General features: G+C 27.9%; 1 protein-coding gene and 1 pseudogene across 1 annotated transcript; both read right to left on the bottom strand.

Annotated features, from left to right (window-relative positions):
- Positions 1-1254: 1254 nt before the first annotated feature.
- On the bottom strand, positions 1255-12622 carry LOC137825346 (uncharacterized; annotated as a pseudogene).
- A 1519-nt stretch (positions 12623-14141) lies between these two features.
- Positions 14142-16652, bottom strand: LOC137825345 (uncharacterized). Its single transcript, XM_068631017.2, has 9 exons — positions 16494-16652; positions 16220-16400; positions 15969-16065; positions 15775-15896; positions 15613-15697; positions 14865-14985; positions 14603-14782; positions 14424-14501; positions 14142-14348 (listed from the first exon to the last, which is right to left on the bottom strand). Exons 1-9 carry the CDS (start codon positions 16650-16652, stop codon positions 14142-14144), a joined length of 1230 nt encoding a protein of 409 aa, XP_068487118.2.
- Positions 16653-18835: the final 2183 nt, after the last annotated feature.

Below are 18835 nucleotides of genomic sequence, written 5' to 3'. Positions count from 1 at the left end.
TCATTTTACATTTCTGTAACAATTGTTGACAAATAGTTCTACAAATTAGTACACATGATTTCAAGAATAAGTATAAGGTATTATACATACCTGTAAAGTTTCTTGAAACAAATAACTCACTTGAAATATTCAAGATAAAAATTTATTATATCGGTTATAAATAAAAAAAACTGATTAAAATAAGATAATAATAAAAATTTATATATATATAATATATAAATGTATTGAAGTCTAAGAAATTGTTTTATATGATTTGAAGAATAAGTATAAGGTATTATACATATCTGTAAAGTTTCTTGAAACAAATAACTCACCTGAAATATTCAAGATAAAAAATTATTATATCACTTATAAATAAATAAATAAATGATTAAAATAAGATAATAATAAAAATTTATATATATAATATATAAATGTATTCAAGTCTAAGAAATTGTTTTAACTCTAATATTAAGAGTACCTGAAACATTGTGTCCTGTGATGAAACCAAAACATTATACAAAGAAATTTGAAAGAGTAATTCTACAAATCATCAAAATATAGTGTGAATATAAATTAAATAATATGTAGAGAGTAACGAATAGACTCTAAAACTGTCCAAGCAGTGCTAATAATACATAAAATTTCATCATTAAAATTACTTCCATTTCAATCAATGTTGATATTTGTCCTTAATATCTTGAATGAGATATGATCATCCAGTCCGTAGCCCTCAATAGAATTTGACTCCATAAATCAAGAATTTCACATTGCCTTTCAAGAGCCTGAATAATAGATTAAGTACACAAATAGATACACAAAATTTGTAATAGTAATAATAAATTATGTAAATTAATAATTTAAGTAAGCATACCTCATGAAGTGCTTAAGAGAATAAATCTTATGAAGTGCTTCAGAGAAGCATCCTCATGAAGTGCTTTAGAGATTCATCATTTCTGAACTTTAATGTTACAAAACTGTTTCTTCTTATAAGTAATTCCTGTAAAACATTAATTAAATTAACAAACTTTTACAAAGATATGTCAGAATAGGATCTAACACATTCTACAATTGATAAAGAATACGTACCATACTTTCAAGATGACCATGAATATTTGTGTCAAACAAAAGCATTGATCAAAACCTATCAGAGATAGTGTATATTAGTTCTTAAATTGTTGTTCATATATTACAAAAAAGATATGATAAAGAAAAATATATTTCAAATAATTAAAGAATTTTCATACCTCATATGTAAGGCGGTAAGTTAATACTTCAAACATTTTCGAATATTTCTTTGTAAACCACGTTAGTAGTGAAATTATTGGCAATACCATTATCATCCAAAATCAATATCTTCAACCCTTTCTTAGATTTTACTCTTGAAAGAGCAACATATAATTGTCCGTGTGTAAAGACTGGACGGGATAGATATAGACCAACTTTGTTCAGAGTTTGACCTTGACTTTTATTTATTGTCATGGCAAAACACAAAGATATTGGAAATTGCCTTCTTTGAAACATAAATGGCAAACCTGTTTTCGAAGGAGTCAAGTTCATTCTCGGAATAAATATTTGATCACCTATATTTTTCCCAGTAATAATAACTTTGGCACCAATAACATTTTTCCCCAAGTGAGTTACCTGTAATCTTGTTCCATTGCAAAGTCCATTGGCTTGATCAATATATCTTAGAAGCATTATTGGAACTCCGACTTTTAATTTAACATAGTGATTGGGAATTCCATAGCATTTGATCTCATTTAAAAATTCAGTTGTAAACCACTCAGCTTGAGCATTTTCTTCTTCTTCACATTCGCAAGGACTGTCTGAACTTAAATAAGTAACTTCAGATCCTGGTATTAATGATAAAATGAATTCATTCACTTGATCCACACATTCTGTTGTTGGACATAATATTGCACCATCATCAAAAGAACCATCAGATGTGACATTGTTTATGTAGGAGGGATAAACAAACTCAATCAACTGCAGTAAAGGTTGTTCAACATCTAAAATTAAATTCTCTTCCGATATTTCAATCATTCCTTGTCCCAACTCATTTAACTCCATATCTCCATCTCCAATGTGAAGTATCCAATCAGCAAACTCTTTTATTTCTGTTTGACTTTGCATTGATGTATGACTCTTTAATCTCATATTCTCTGTAAGTTTTAAGATTTTGCAATGTTTCCATAAGTTAGAGTAATTTACTATTGCCTTCACAATGTCATATTTTGATCCATTTTTTACAACAGGTATATCTGACGAAAGTCTCCTCCCAATACAATTACTTTACCACCAAAAGGTTTAAGAGCATTTTCTTCACTTTCAGCTCTCATGACATCCCTTAAAGTTCTATCTAGGGCTTCAAAACATAACCTATTAATCATTGGGGCTTCATCCCATATAATTAATTTCGTTTTGATCAACAATTTGGCCCTAAGACTTCCTTGAGGAATATTGCAGGTTGACTCTTCATTTATTACCAAAGGAATGCAAAAGGTAGAATGAGCTGTTTTTCCTCCTGGAAGTAACAAAGAAGCTATACCGCTAGAAGCTACATTTAACACAATCAACCCTTTTGATCTAATACCAGTGGACAAAGTTTTCCACATGTAAGTTTTTCCAGTTCCCCCATAACCATATAAGAAAAAAAAACCACCAAGGTCTGACAGGACTGCTGTCATTATATTTTCATAGACTTCCACTTGCTCAGGAGTAAGAGTTTGAAAAAGAGAACAATGCATTTTAGACATTTCTATTTTGTCATAATTCAATTCATCAATAATGAATCTATTTTGATAAATAAAAGAATCTAAATGAATAGGTTCTGGCAGACTTGGAAAATCTTTCAAATACTTACCATTTGAAATTAATAACTCTTCTACTTGTAGAAGACAAATGTTTTGAATTTGAGCATCTTCAATTCTAAGACCTAGGAAAGAAATTATATGTCATACATCAATTATAAATCATAAATTATAAATTTCAAATAAAATAAAAAAATTATACCTGGTAGGACAAACTCCTTTCTTTTTTGGTATAAAATATCATCTGATAACAACTTCCATGTTTTGTTCCACACTTCATCTGGTCTAGACATAGTATTCATCATTAAAAGGGTAACAAAGAGTCTTCTCAACTGATTCCCTGAAGCAAGGTCACTGCACTCTATAATGGCATCAATAAACTCTTTATTATCTGCCAATAGCCCCATTGCATAGCATTTCTCTTTATATGTTTTGTGAATGAAACCATTAACAGTTTTGATATTATCATAGTTACAACAACCCTTTTGATAATTCAACAATAACCTCAGATAATACAATTCCCCTGACCCTGCAGGAATATATGTTAACCTTCCAATACTAACACCAATTTTCCTTGGCTTCCACTCTCTTCTGTCTGCCATCCAAACAAAATATCTAGGGTATTCACAGTAAGTCAAATTTTTTCCCAATGGATAAATTTTATTAGCTTCAAACCAAGCTAAAAACATTGTTGTTTTATGTTGATTGAAGTTCAATATTTCATCAATGTCTTCATTGTCTTTAAAAAGAATTGGTTGCTCGTTCAATAGATGAAAAGTTAATCGTTGAACTGGAGGCCATCTATGATGAATATCAAAGGCAAATATTCTCCACACAGCTTCACATGGAGATATGTATCTACAATCATAATACTGTTTAATTTCATCAATAACTGGGGTCTCTGTAGAGTCTTTATCAGTAGTAGTAATTTTCAAATTGGCTCTATTTGGACCCTTGTTCACATATTTAAACAAATACTTGATTGAATTTGATTTGTTGCAATATTCTGTGTTAACATGTGCTTAATACCTCAGTAGTAGCAAAAGGCTATATGGCACAACATTTCTATTGTCCAACTTAATTCCATTTTTAAGAATGAATGTTCCATTATCTTGACGTTTATAACATGCATATCCATCCTCATCAATAGTAGTCAATAGTTTAAATTTCTTGGGGTAAAATTTCGAACATCTATCATTAATCATGCAAGGTGAACTTATTCGACTTACCCCGCAAGGGCCATGTATCATGTAAGTTGTCACTGCCTTCGACAATTTAGGATATAAAATTGCATCAGGTAATTCTGCAGAAATGACTCCATCAATATCTGTTGGATTTCTTAACTTATTCTCGCCATCCAACCACAGTAGTATGTGGGCATGAGGTAAACCCTTTTTTTGAAATTCCACAGTGTACATACCTAAAAGAATATGAAATAAAATCTTCAAAATGTAATACATAATAATATAACAAAGAAACTGTTTAATATGGGTTAATGTGGATTACCTGCATTAACTTTGCCAAAATAGTAATGTTTTTTGAAGTCAATCATCATTTGATCTAATTTCATCTTGAAAACTCTACAAACAATGTCTGGCCTATCAGCAGCAGTTAATCCTTTTGAAGTAACAAAGTCACGTATTTCTGACCAATTGACGTTGTAGGTAATAGTGATAAATAAATCCGGATATCCAAATGTTTTACAAATGGCCATAGCATCTTGGCAATTGTTGAACATATATCTCATTCCTCCTGTAAAAGATGAAGGTAAAACTATACGCTTTCCAATTGCAGAAGAATTTGTTTCTCCTCGATTCATTGCTTCTTGTACGCCTTGCAAAATATCACAACGGATTGTTTTTTGGTTTAGCCTTATAAACGACAATCTTTGAGCTTCAACCATTGTATATGCATCAACCAAAAATTGTTGAAACAATCGATGTGAATGGACTATATTCCCAAACTCCACATTTCTTTCTTGAATTCTAAATGCAATAAATTCCCTTAATGAAATACGAATTCTCTCACGTTCTTTGCTGTTACTTCCAGAATTCCGTATTGGAATCTGTTCTTGATACCCATCCTCTCCAAAGGGGAGTATTAATGGATATTGTAATGGAATAAAGGTTGTATGTGTTTCATGGAGTCTATACATTTGTCCTGAATTTTTTTTCACTATGATATCTCGTCCTACATCCATGTTGCTCATATCACCCACAATTAATGCAGCTATCTCATCTGTTGTAGGGGTATTGTACACTCTTGGATCTTTGCATCGGTGTCTAAATAACCTCAATGCAAAATCTGAATTTACATCATCATGTACAAAATCTCTTACTCTTCTAAAATTTTTTGCCAACACATTGTTGTCATCAATCATCTTGGTAAGATCTTCAATCAAGGATTTGTCAAACTTCACATTTTTCACTTTTGACCTACATGCAATTTTTAAAAATATATCATTAAAAATGATCTTTGAATTAATCCAGTAAATAGAAAGTAAGTCATTAAAGTAACTAAATATAACACATACCCAAAGTGAGATAATCTATTTGACACTTCATTTTGAGTGTTATATATGTAAAGTTGTGCAAACTTAGGAGATGATCCACTATTGGGGAGCAAGCTTCCAATCCTATGATAGTTTTGTCCATGCAGAATAAATTGAGGAGGGCCAGATCCATCATTTATCGAAGAGTGAATATTCCCTCCAATTGAAGTAAATGAAAACATACTATTGTAACTTCTAATATTTTGTAGATAGTGTTGACTTCGACTATCATTCCCATTTAATAAATCTAACAACAATTTAGGAGGTTCTTGTAAGAAAGGGAGTTGTACTTTTCCCTTTTGACAACAAATAAAAAAATCAACGTTAACATAAGTCTTAGATTTCTGAGATCTTTCTTCATACCAGACCTCGCCCAAGCAGTATTCACATTGAATAGTAGGTTGTCCAAATTCAACAGTAGCTATTTTCAGAAAATTAAGAAAGGTGATCTATTAGTTTTCTGATATAAATTGATTTAGTTTGCATGAAGATGTGAAGAAGTTAGAGTTAAAGATATGCACCTTCATTTTCAGCTTTTGAATATAATTCAGAACTATAAACTTGTCTGGTGTCATCTGAAACAAAAAATAATAAAATAAAGTAGTTGTTACAAAATTAAAAAAAAAGGGATTATAAATTAACAATTTTTAGTACCATTATTTTCTTCATTTTGGATATCTTCGTCAAAATTCAATCTCTGAGTCACTGATTCAATGATTTCAACACTGTGTGTACCGGACTTGTTATGTAAGTTTAGTGTGTTACTAAATACATACCCTAAACTCCCTGCAACTGAATTACCTGGAGAAAATATGTTCCAAAGCAACAATTAATTAGTACTAAAACATGAGTATGATTTTGAAATTTAATTGACAAAAAAGATCAACGAAAAATAATTTACATTGGTTTCCTCAACTAACCTTGAAATTTAGGGGTAGTACAAATTGTTTGTAAACATGACAATGATTGAGAAGTTGCATCCATCATGTTCAAATTATTCTTAGGGGTCACTGAATGAGAAACACAATGATTTAGGTTAAAAAAGTGTGTCTTTCATTAAATGAATTTTCATTCAGTGTATATTTCTACTACCTCTAGCTTGATCACCCTTTTGCAGCTTTACCAAAATGTGCACAAATACAAAGAAAAAAAATATTTTTTAAAAAAAATAAACAAATAAAATTCTAATGTGCTATTGCTAGATATTGTAATCAAATATAACGAATCATGGATCGTAAACTAACCATGAGGAAGTTGAGTGAGGGTAAGGTCTCCATGAGTAATTGTTTGCATTGATGACATTGCTTTGGTAGTAGAATTCATCATGTTTAAGTCATTTTTAGGAGTAAGGTTATGAGAAGAAAGGAAATTTGAGCCCTAGATGTCTGAGAAGCAAAATCCTGACTTGATTTAAGAGTACTTTGACCTACAACAAAAACTTCCAATGAGTGATCGAATAAGATAAATCAATTAACATTAGTATATAAGAACTTATAAATTATTTTACATTAAAGTTAATCTTTGAACAATGATTTGAAGAACTTTAGCATTTCAGTGTGCTTGAACCATATATATATATATGATAATTATTACTACTTAATGATTTCAGCTTATTTAGAAAAAATATAGTAAAACATAAATTAGTACTATACGTAATAAATCTAAACTGTCTGTATATTTGTAATAATACTATAATTGTAATCAAAACAGTTGAATGATCCATTAGAACTAACCATGAAGTTGCACTGTAAGCCCAAATTCTTCATTACTAACTGTACTCATTGATGACAATACTTTTGGAATTGAATGCATGGTGTTGAATTCATTGTCAGGAGTCAATTTTGCACAGATAGAATCATTTATGCTTGTATTTTGAGAACTTTGACACAAAAATTTCTTACTTGAGTTCACAATAGTTTGACCTACAAAAAAATAAATTAGGCATAAGATTTGACTTTAGTAATATAATTACAAATTTCATTGAATGAAATATTGCGAGAGTTGGCAACATCTGATTAATATAAAAAAAAATTGATTCCACAAAAAAAGTATATATAAAAATTCAAATGTTTATTGATGTAGTATTAGTTTAAATTGTAATGAATAAAATTTATAATACGTTTTCACTAACCTTGAAGCAATTCTACATTACTAACAGTACTCATTGATGACAATACTTTGGTTGCTGAATGCATTAATTGATTGTTGGGAGTAAACTTCTCATAAACAGGGATATTTGTTATCATAATTCGTGATGCTGGAGAACCAAGATCTTCACATGAGTTAGGAGTACTTCCACCTACAACAATAAGTCAGAATGAGTGATAAATAAGGTAAATGGATGACAAATAATGTTAATTATATTTTAAATATAAATTTAAATCTAAATATATATAAAAGAAGGTATTTAGGTTTCACTACCTGTTGTTTTAACTTCTTTGCTGCGCAGTTCATATAATATATTTCTTCTTTTTCTTCTATTATATTTTTCATTATCAGCATCGAGAACTAAAAGAAAAAAAAATTACAACGAAAATCATATATAAATAGGATAAAGTACTTTTGATGTAAAAAATATTCTTAAAGTTATACTTACCATTGTTGAAATCAGATATGCATATTGTGTTTGGATTTTGATTCTCTGGAAAATGAAACCCATGTAAAATAATAAGTTGTTAAAAACTATAACATACGATCTATTTTTTATATATTTTTACCATAAATTGTGTTGAGAATTCATTCACTCTTACATTATAACTGATTATTAACTTCTTTTATGAACCTAATTTTTAAATATATATAATAAAAAATTACATACCAATAAAATTAAGTTCATAGAATTATATGAGTTAAGTGTATTGCATTTGGATTAACATGTTTCAAAATAAAAATACATGGATAAATTTTGACATTTAATATTCTTAATGATAAAAAAAGGTAATTATGTTCACTACCTGTTTTTTTTACTTTTCCGCTTCGCAATTCATACAATATATTTTTTCTTTTTCTTCTGGCATATTTTCCATTATCAGCTGCGAGAACTAAATAAAAAAAAGAAATTACAAAGAAAATCATAAATAAATAACATAGAGTACTTTGAAGTAAACAATATACTTAAAGTTATGCTTACCATTGTTGGATTCAGATATGCATGTTGTGTTTGGATTTTGATTCTCTGGAAAATAAAAATCATTTAAAAAAATAGGTCAAATCATAAACAAACAATCAATCTATTAAGAACTATAACATACCATTTATTTATTTTTTATATATTTTTACCATAAATTGGCCTGAGGGTTGATTATATATACATCATAATAGACTATGAAATTGTTTTCTGAAAATAATTTTGAAATATATATCTATATCTATATCTATATGTATGTATATATGACACTTAAAAATATAAATATACATTGTAGTTGATATACCTGATGCATTAGAATTTGTTTGAGAAAGGCTAACAATCCTATTTCTTCTATTAATATTTTGCTTCAGTTGCTCCATAACTATTGAAAGTTGAATGACTGAACTTCAGGGAGTATTGTAGTAAGAACAAATATTTTCAGCCATAAAAGTATGTACTGTTTTCAGGAGTAAGTGTGTAAAATATATTGTTCACGATAGCTTTGTTTTGGCGCCAATTTTGACTCCCTTTTATGTTATTACTTTGACATAATACAGTTATTAATTAAATATTAAAATATTGAAAAAAAAATGTGTAATATTTTTATATAATAATCATATCTATTTATATATAATTATATAATAATGATATTTAATACTTAAAAATGTTAAACAAAAAATTTACCTTTGAAAAGGCGTAACACTTGCACAATTTTTCTTTATTTTGCATAATAAACAATCAAACTTCGAAATGTAATGTTCTTAAAAAATCAAATAATAAGAACAATAAAAACATTTACCAATTTAGGTAGTATCAATGTTCAATGAATAAAGGTCATGCAATGCATGTCTAGAAGTTGTTGTGAAAAAGGGGAACTTAACTTTTAAGATATGAAAACAAATTCCTCTTCGAGTGCAAAAGAACAATGTTCTACTTTAAGCATTCTCATTAATGAATTGTTGGTTGACTTTTGAAAGAGGAAACCTGCAGGGAATAAATTTATCAGATTGTATATATAATAATATATATAGAAAATATTAAATATAGTAATATATTTGGACAGACATTTACCTAGGAACAATCATCTCTTAAACCACAGAAGAACGAAGCAACTTCCAAAAAAAGAAACATAAAGTACATCAATTTTAAAAAATATACCCTGATTTGACAACCCTATTAAGCAAAAAAAAGGAACTTTGACTAACTTTCTTTTGCACCATTGTAGAACAACTTTTCTGTTTAACAAAAAAAAGGAATCCTTGCATTGGATATATCTGAAATAATACACAGCATGCAAGAACATGTAGTATATGTATACCGCCAAAAAAAAGTGACTAAAACAGATATCCTCATTTTGTATTTACTAATTTCACTAAAACAGAACTTAAAATGATTATTATAAGCACATTTTTTTTTATCAAATGTATATACCTTAAAAATGTGAACTTAAAACATTTAAAAATGGAAACTTTAATCAATATTTAGGGTTAGGGTGAAAAAAGATCCAAACTTTAATTACCTTTTCCATTACATGGATACCTCTACAGTGCCTATGGTTACCAAGTTCTATATTGGGAAATCAAAGTAGAAGAGAAAGAGTTATTATGTCTTAAAGCTTAAGAATACAGAAATATTATATATAACAACATTTTTTTTATGAAATGCATGCACCTTTAATTAATATTTATGCTCGGAATGAAAAAAGATCCAAGCTTTAATTACCTTTTCCGTTCTACTGCGTTTCAGTTGTATCTCCCAAAACCAAGCAGAAACATAGTAGACCATAGAGAGCAGATCTGGTATCTGATATCTGATATAATGAACAAAAAGAAGATGTTGAGACAAAGGTTGTTTCTAAAATGTAAAAAATAGATATCAGTTGGCTTATGAATGTCGAAGAAGATGAAGATGATAAGGGGCAAATGAGTTTGAACTAATATTAGGAGAACCAACTTTATGTGCTTTTCCAGAAACTTCTTCAGTCATTTGTAATGATTTACAGTGAAATTTGTGTTATTAAGTCATTTTGAATCTGCACTAATATTACATTTATTTTTAATTTTTTTTTAATTTAACTTCGAAATGTGTACTCAGTGTGGAACTAATGATTACTTGAAAGTTCTCGAAGTCTTAAATATTACTTTATACAACTTTTTTTTATTTGAAAATAATATATAATTCCTTTCTTCGGGTATTTTAATTTTTCTTAATAATATTTTTATGCTATTCAACATATTAACTTTTTTTTATTGAACTTTAACATTATAATAAGTTTGGTTAAATATAAAAATTGTGAAAGTGAGGAATATAGAAATATAGAAATAGTGAAATTCAGAAGTGTAAATTTAATTTATATAAATTAAATATAATACAAAAAAAATTAACATTAAAATTACACAATTTTACAATAACTTGTAAATTACAATACATTACAATAATTTAAACTAATTTAAATTAAATAAAACGATTTCTTATACTATTTCCCCATAAGATATATACATGAAAATTGAAGTATTAAAGACCAACTTCCTTCTTTAAGTTCAACCTGATAAAAAAAATACTCCAAAAGAATTAGTGCAAGTAAAAGTATAATTCATTACATTATACCAAATGAAGTCCTTGTAAATAAAAAAATGTGTGTTTCTTCCAATAGAAACAGATTGTAGGCAAATTCATATTGAACTATGAAGTCACCTCCAGAAATATATAAGAAATATTTTTAAAATGAAATAGTACTCATAAAAATTTCTAAAAATTACAAAAATGATACAGAAAAACAAACACATGTACATCAAAAGGTTTCGAGATAAAAAAAAATAGTTAAGACATCAATAAGTAATAAACTAATAATTAATAATAAACAATATAAACATAAACATAAACAATGTATAGAAAATCCAATTAATATGCATGCATTCCACAATCTAAAACAGGCTTATGATTTTTTTAATATACTGCCAATTCTTATAGCATTGAGCATATTTAGAAATGCCAACGCATTATTAATATGCCAGATAAGTAATGAAAAATTAAAAGCATGTATATATACATATTGAAAATATTGGAACACTAAACAATAAATACAAAGAAATAAGATGAGCTAATTAAACAAAACCACAATAAAATAAAAATAAAGAGTAAACCAAATAAACTGTTCTTGTTTCCTCAAAGTGGAAACTGGATACTTCCCAACAAAACGAAGCAATACTTGCAAAAATAAATTAACTTAAACAAACTAATATAGTTCAAAACAACAACTGATTATCCTAAGCATTAAGTCTTTTGTAGTGGCACGTCATCAGTAGTAGAACCCTAATATCAGAAGAGGGCTTCTTGTTATAACATTCAAATGTAATTTTGTCATCTTCACGAATAGAATGAAGACGACAAAATTGTTTCCACCCGCTACAGAGTGTAACGCTTCTGGAAGGAAACCTGGACTTGAAAATGGTGCATTCCACATCTTGTAGCCATCCATGTAGATTAACCTTCTTGAACTTCCCTCTACGAACATATTCAGAAAAAGGAGAAGGCAGATCCTTAAACAATAACGAAAATATTAGTTAATAATTAGTTAATAAAAGAAATAGAATATATCAATATCCATTTAAAAAGAAAGGATGGTAAACTTACCACATATCCTCCAAAGACCTGTTTTGAACTCAACTTTAAGCCAAAATGTATAAAGGGGCCATTGTTGAGCGACAACCTCCCTTCAACTTCCTTCAGAAATTTTCTCATAATCATTTCACATAACTCCCCCATAAAAACAATTATATTGAAGGAGTTATTACCCACGTAACGAAACAATATACTGTGGTCACCTTTAAACCCATAAAAATCACTCAGACGGGACCATCTATACACAATTTGGGGACAAAGTATATCTTTGTTATAATATACTATATGAATATTGCCTTGACTGTCGCTGAGGGTCCATTCCTCCTCCAGTTCATTTTCAAACTCGATGGCAAATGCACGATCCACGTGTCCATTCTATCCATTTTAAAACCATAAAAATACTCAAAGAACAGAAAAAACTATGAAAAGTAAGGAATTTCAGAACAAAAAACATACCTCCCCACGAATATTAACTGTTGTAAATAAACCTTTAGCAGAAAGTTTTACGATCTCTTCAGGAATGACAGCCATGACAATGAGAAAAAGAAAGATGAGGATAATGGAAGTAGGGAAGAAGTAGAGAAGAGTAATAACAATAGGTTTGTGAGTAATAAAAAACCCTACGTTACTTATATATAGCAATCATACATTTTCAATCACAAATCTACGCTAAATTTTCTCTGAAGCAACATGTCTTTTCAGTTACTAAATTAAATAATAAAAATAATAATTAAAATCCAATAATGATATTAAAATAAATTAAGAAAAAATAATAATAATTCATAAATAAATAAATAAATAATATTAAATTAAATAAAAATAAATATGAAAAGACAAAACTTTAAAAAACATAGTAGGTGAGTTGTTACCTGTAATTATTCTTTGACGTTTCCATTTTACATTGCTTTATACAACAGGGTTTTTCAGTTGAAATAAGTTATTAACAAAATAACAAATAATAATTAATAAAAATACAACTATTTCAATAGATAAATAAAATGAATATTAATGACACGTATAATTAATTAACATTATATAATAATAAATTAAAATAGTGAACATAAAACTGTATTATAATTTGTCATATATATATATATTTATAATATATAACTAAATAAATAAATAAATAATAAATAAATATATACATAAGTATAAAATAAATATAATATAAAATATATTAAACATATTAAATAATATATTATATATGTTATATGTTATTATTAATAGATCATATTATATATATATATATATATATTTAAATTAAATACATAAACCCTAACCTCTAACATTAAATAACATACCTGTAATTAAAATTTAAAATTGAAAATATAATATTTTTAACTTCTGTAATTATTACTGCTATCCATAATTTTTAATTAATTAGTCTTGAAAGATGAAATGAATACTTTAAAAAAAGTGTAAAAGACACTGAAGAGAGAGTTTATGCAAAAATAAAAATTAAAAAATGAAGTGTTGCATTAATTACTCTGACTCTATATCCGTTTGAATCCTTAGAGGTTGAGTATAAGGGGATTTTTTTTTTAAAAAAGTATTTCTCGTAAGGAAAAACATATCATTACAGAAATTTTTTTTTTTATCACATACTAAGATATTATGTATAAAAAATGAATTGACGAAAAAACAATAACTGTAATAAAGGAAAACAATACCTGTAATAAAGGAAAAAAATACCTGGGAAATGAAAACAATATTTCAATTACCTTCACACAAAAACACAAATTATAATTAATAAAATATTATATAATTCTATATAAATTTATGAATTAAAGAAAAAGTAAAAGTTGAGGCACTTACCATTAAGATTCTGATATTTAATGAAAGAACCATTGTTACAAAATAGAGTTACAAAAAGTATGCATAAAAATATTACATAATGTCAACATATGAAACCAACAATATTACATAAAGAGATTTAAAAATAGAATTGTATTAATACATTATAATATGTTCTACATAAAAATTAAAGAAAGTCTACAATACATGAAAATAGATCATTCAAGTTACAAAACATTAGAAAAACAATATGAAATTATACTACTCCCTTTTCGATCTTGATATTTTTCCTTAATATCCTCAGTGGGATATCATCATCAGGTGTGTGAGCAGGTGAAGCAAAATCTCTTGTAACCCTTGGAGCAACAAATTCAGTAGAAGTACCTAACACGCTATCACTGCCTAAATCAATAGTTTTAGATTGCAATTCAACAGCTTCAGTGGAGAATTTATTAAATAAATCCTGCGATGATAGCAAAACATATTAGGAAGAGTAAATTATTCACTTTTTTAAGTTAATACTTTAAATGATAATTACCTGAGAAAGTGGTACAGAAGACTCATCCTGTTGGACATCTTTAATAGTACACAATCTTTTCTTCTGAGAATGAAATTCCTTCACAAAATGATAACTGAATTAAATTAAGTAAAAACAGTATAAATAACCAATTTAAGGGTAAAATGTAATTAAGAATACACTCAAATTAGGAAACATACCACATTTTCAACACGACCTTCACAAAACCTTTGTATAGTACTATCATCAATACAAACTTTTTTGACACGAAATGATTGATCAAACCTAAGATATTGATCTTTAACACAACCAACTTTAAACAACAGAACTTTGTCAATCAAAAGATCAAAGTCTTTTGGTAGTACACCAGAATCACCATTCTAAATATTAAAAAAAATATCAATTAATATCATAACCTTTTTTATATGCATAAATAAACAAATGCATGGTTCGATAATTTACCTTATCATGACTTTCAAATAATTCGGCACAAGATTTATTGATCAGTGTAGTGGCATCCCTGTCAAATAGAACGAAAGTCGTGGAATCTGTTTCATCAATCACTCGCAGCTTCAGCTTATACCTGAAATATAAAATACATAAAGGTTTACAAATTCTATCTAAATTTAACGAATATAATTAATAGTTAATTATTAACAAATTATTAATTAAAATTAGTAAGAAATAATTAATATAATAATATAATAAGTAATAAGTATTAAGAAATATGTAATATGTAATTAAAAAAAAAATTCAGGCAAGTACAAATACTACCTCTGGTGGACTTTGATAACATGTTTGTTACATTTCTCACAAAAAAATATTTTGGAATCAGGGTAAACAGCTTTACTGCATAAGCAAGTTGTGTACCATCAATCGTCATTAGCCACAATATGTTTTATTGCAGCTAAGATAACAAAAGTTCTTTCCTGTAAAAAGAAAGAAAAATTATCTTAAAATATTAATAATCTATTTCAATAAACTGTTAAAAAACATTATTAATACCTCTTTGCAATCTTTCAGGCCTTGAATAGTATTTCTATGAATGAAGCTGATGAATTCATCCTCAACATTTTGTTTTCCAGAGTCACATAATTGACTGAGTCCCTGTGTAGGAGAATCTGTACTTTCAATCATCCTACACTTGTAAAAGTTGTAGTTAGAAAAGATCATACATTTTAATTATCGAAAAATAATATATTAAACTAACCTTTTCTTGAGTTCGGTTGCATCTTTGGACTTATCATTATATATTATTTTCGTACAGTCCAAGCAATTTTGTATAAAAACCTTATCTACATTAAAATATAATGTAAATAAAATAATTAAATAAAAAAATTTAAATAAATTAGAAATTCAGCATTTCACATACCCTGGAAAATTTTTACTTTAGCAAAATGCACACTGATGACAATATTTTCCAGCTCTCCAGATGATAGAAATGCATTGAGCTCATCAACATAGCTACCAAATAAAGTACACTCAATGCGGTAGCTGTTGTAAGTTAAAATTACAATTGTAAGAACAAATATTTTGGATTAGTTATGGTACAAAATATTAGCTTACCCATCAGCTTCAATAGAAATGGCATTTAACTTAGTTGTTGACCCTGATCTATTCAGCTTTCTTTTTGTTCCCACACCAGTTAATATTCCAATAACATCTGTAAAAACATATTCATTTAAAAACATGTCCAAAGAAATTTGTTCAAGTAAAAGAATATTACTAACCGACTAAGTAGTCCGTATCAAAACCATGTGCCTTTAACACAAAAATTTGTGTGTAATGAGGTTTTGGACATGAAACCAGATCATTACCAACAGAGGTTACTTTGGTTCCAAACTGAAAATTGATTTTGTATTGGTGACAAGTAGTGCGATAAGATCCTGAATTAGTAGACACACTAAAGAAATTGAAGGAATAAACTTTATCCTCAAAAATATCATTTTGAAATTTATAAATTAGAGTTCTTCTAACGGAAACATGAATTCTATCACCCTGAAAGATAGCAACAAACATTAAGCATGATTAGTAAAAATTACATTAAACTGTAATAAAAAAAAAATGAAAGAAAATGATAAAGTATTTTACATCTTTGTCTTGTATGACCATTTCCATGGAGAATGGAAACTTTGTTTTCTTGAAATCAGAAACAAACCACAAACGTATAACCCTTGCGATCAGGATCCAATTTTCACTTTGTGGATTAACATCTTTCACACAAATTGTATTTTGTCTTGACACAGACATTGTAAGGGTGACCTTTGAGTAAAAGGAAAATGTAGAATGCAATGGTCAATGTGAAACACAAAACATACCCATATACGTATATATATACTGAGGAGGTGGTACGAAATTATTTCAAAAATATCAAAAAAACCAAATTTACAATTTCAAAGTGAAATAGGTGGAAATAGTAAGAAAACATAATAAAGTATAACAGTATTGTGAGACAAAAACAAACATTCCAATTTTCAAATTGGATATAGTTTTTTAGCTAAGAATAAAGATGGATTTAGTTCAAATATGTCATAAGACAAAAATAATCATAAATAACATCAAATAAATATACAGGTAATAACAACAAAATTAGGTTTAAAAATGTTCAATGAATGACAAAAACGAAGTTAAACATGTCAGGTTTCATACAAAAGATATTAAGCCTATAAAAAATCGAAAGTGTAAAAAGTGCAAACATTTCGACTTCCAGCATTGCGATTAATGAAATTGTGGTTTGAATTTGAAAAGTAAGGTTGAAAGTACCCAATTTTTGAAATTCCTAGCATGATTGGAAAACCCTACTATGCAAATAAATGGAATTTTAGGTAGGTTTTCAAAGGACATTTGAAAAAGAGGATTCTTGTTTAGCACAAAAAAAACCCTTACTTTGAAATTTCTGAAATAATACACAGATAGACAGAAAGTGGAAACCCTAACAGAGAAATCTTACCAATTTCATATAACCATAGACTCTTGCTTTTGCATGCGGACGAAAGAAGGAAAAAATCTTTCCTTGGTGCTTGATATACTGGGGAATCAGTTTGAAAACATGAAAATCAAGAAACAAACCTATAAAAGTAGCGGTGTCGTTCACAGATTACTGAAATCGTAAACAAATCAAAGAGGAGAAAAAGTGAGATGATGACTTAACATAATCAGGTAATAAAAACAAAAGAACCAAATGAAAGAAACTGGGCAGAAGTATAAAATCAGATCTCTGCAAAATGATATTTGAAAAAATGAAAACTTTTTAATACTTACTTTGCAAAACATGAAAATGAAGATACAAACCTCTGAAAGTAGCTGTGGGGTTGACAGATTCATGAAAAAGGAAAGGAAATCAAAGAAGAGAAAAGGTTGGATACAAAGAGCACAGAACAACATTAATGACTTAAGCCAAGAAGGTAATAGAAACAAAAAAACCAATGCAACGCACGCAGGTAAAGGTTTAAAATCAAATCTAAATTTACTAAAAGTATGGTTTCATGCATCTCGGTGGGAGTATTCTTGCTGTGTTTTGGAGGAACAAACCAATTCCCCTTGATGATAAAGATGACTTCAAGGAATGAAAATCTTTGACTATTATTATGTACCCCTCATTTTTATGTGGGAACATGTTAGATTAAGGATTTAGGATGAAAATGGGAGTGTCAGATCTTAAAAGTTTAGAAAAGTTTTGAACCAAATGGGATATGTGTGTAAAAATGATAACTTTATCAACACATCATGTTGAAACATGAAAATGAAGAAACAAATAAATGTTTGACTTGAATCTATCTATAATACAAACTTTCTTAACACTTTCTCTGAAAAAAGACAAAAGATGAAACTTTTATTCCCTTTCAGCCTCATTGTTAACCACAAACCTGTGATGCTACCTTGACTATTAAGAAAACAAACCCAAACAAAAATAAAGGTCTTATGGTTTAGAGGATGAACATCAAAACAGGTTCTTTATCCAACAAAAAGAATCACTTCCATTCAATGTACTCTTTTAGGGTTTAGGATTTACTGTTTTGAGGAAATAAAAATTAGAATTAATGAACTTCACATGGAGCTGAAAGAACAATCAAAGGAGTACAAGAAAACCACAATCATGAGTTGAAAAATCTAAATGACTAAAAAATTCATTTATTTAATGGTATTTGATATTTATAAATTTTAAATTCTAATGGTATTTGTGAAAATTTTAAAATTTGAAATTTTGAAAAATTAAATATTTGAACATTTGTGATATTGTGTAGCAGTCAGAAAAAGAAGATATGAATAAAAAAAGGTAATTAATGTTAATAATTTTGTTGAAATTTTTAAATTTTTAAATTTTTAAATTTTTAAATTTGAAAATCTGAAAAATTAAATATTTGAAGTTTATTAGTAATAATAATAATCTTGGAATTATAAGTGTGCAGAAGAAGTCAGAAAAATAAGATACG

This window comes from Phaseolus vulgaris, chromosome 8, assembly GCF_051622355.1.
Source record: "Phaseolus vulgaris cultivar YP4 chromosome 8, ASM5162235v1, whole genome shotgun sequence".
NCBI lineage: Eukaryota > Viridiplantae > Streptophyta > Magnoliopsida > Fabales > Fabaceae > Phaseolus > Phaseolus vulgaris.
This window is presented reverse-complemented; position numbering and strand designations above follow the sequence as displayed.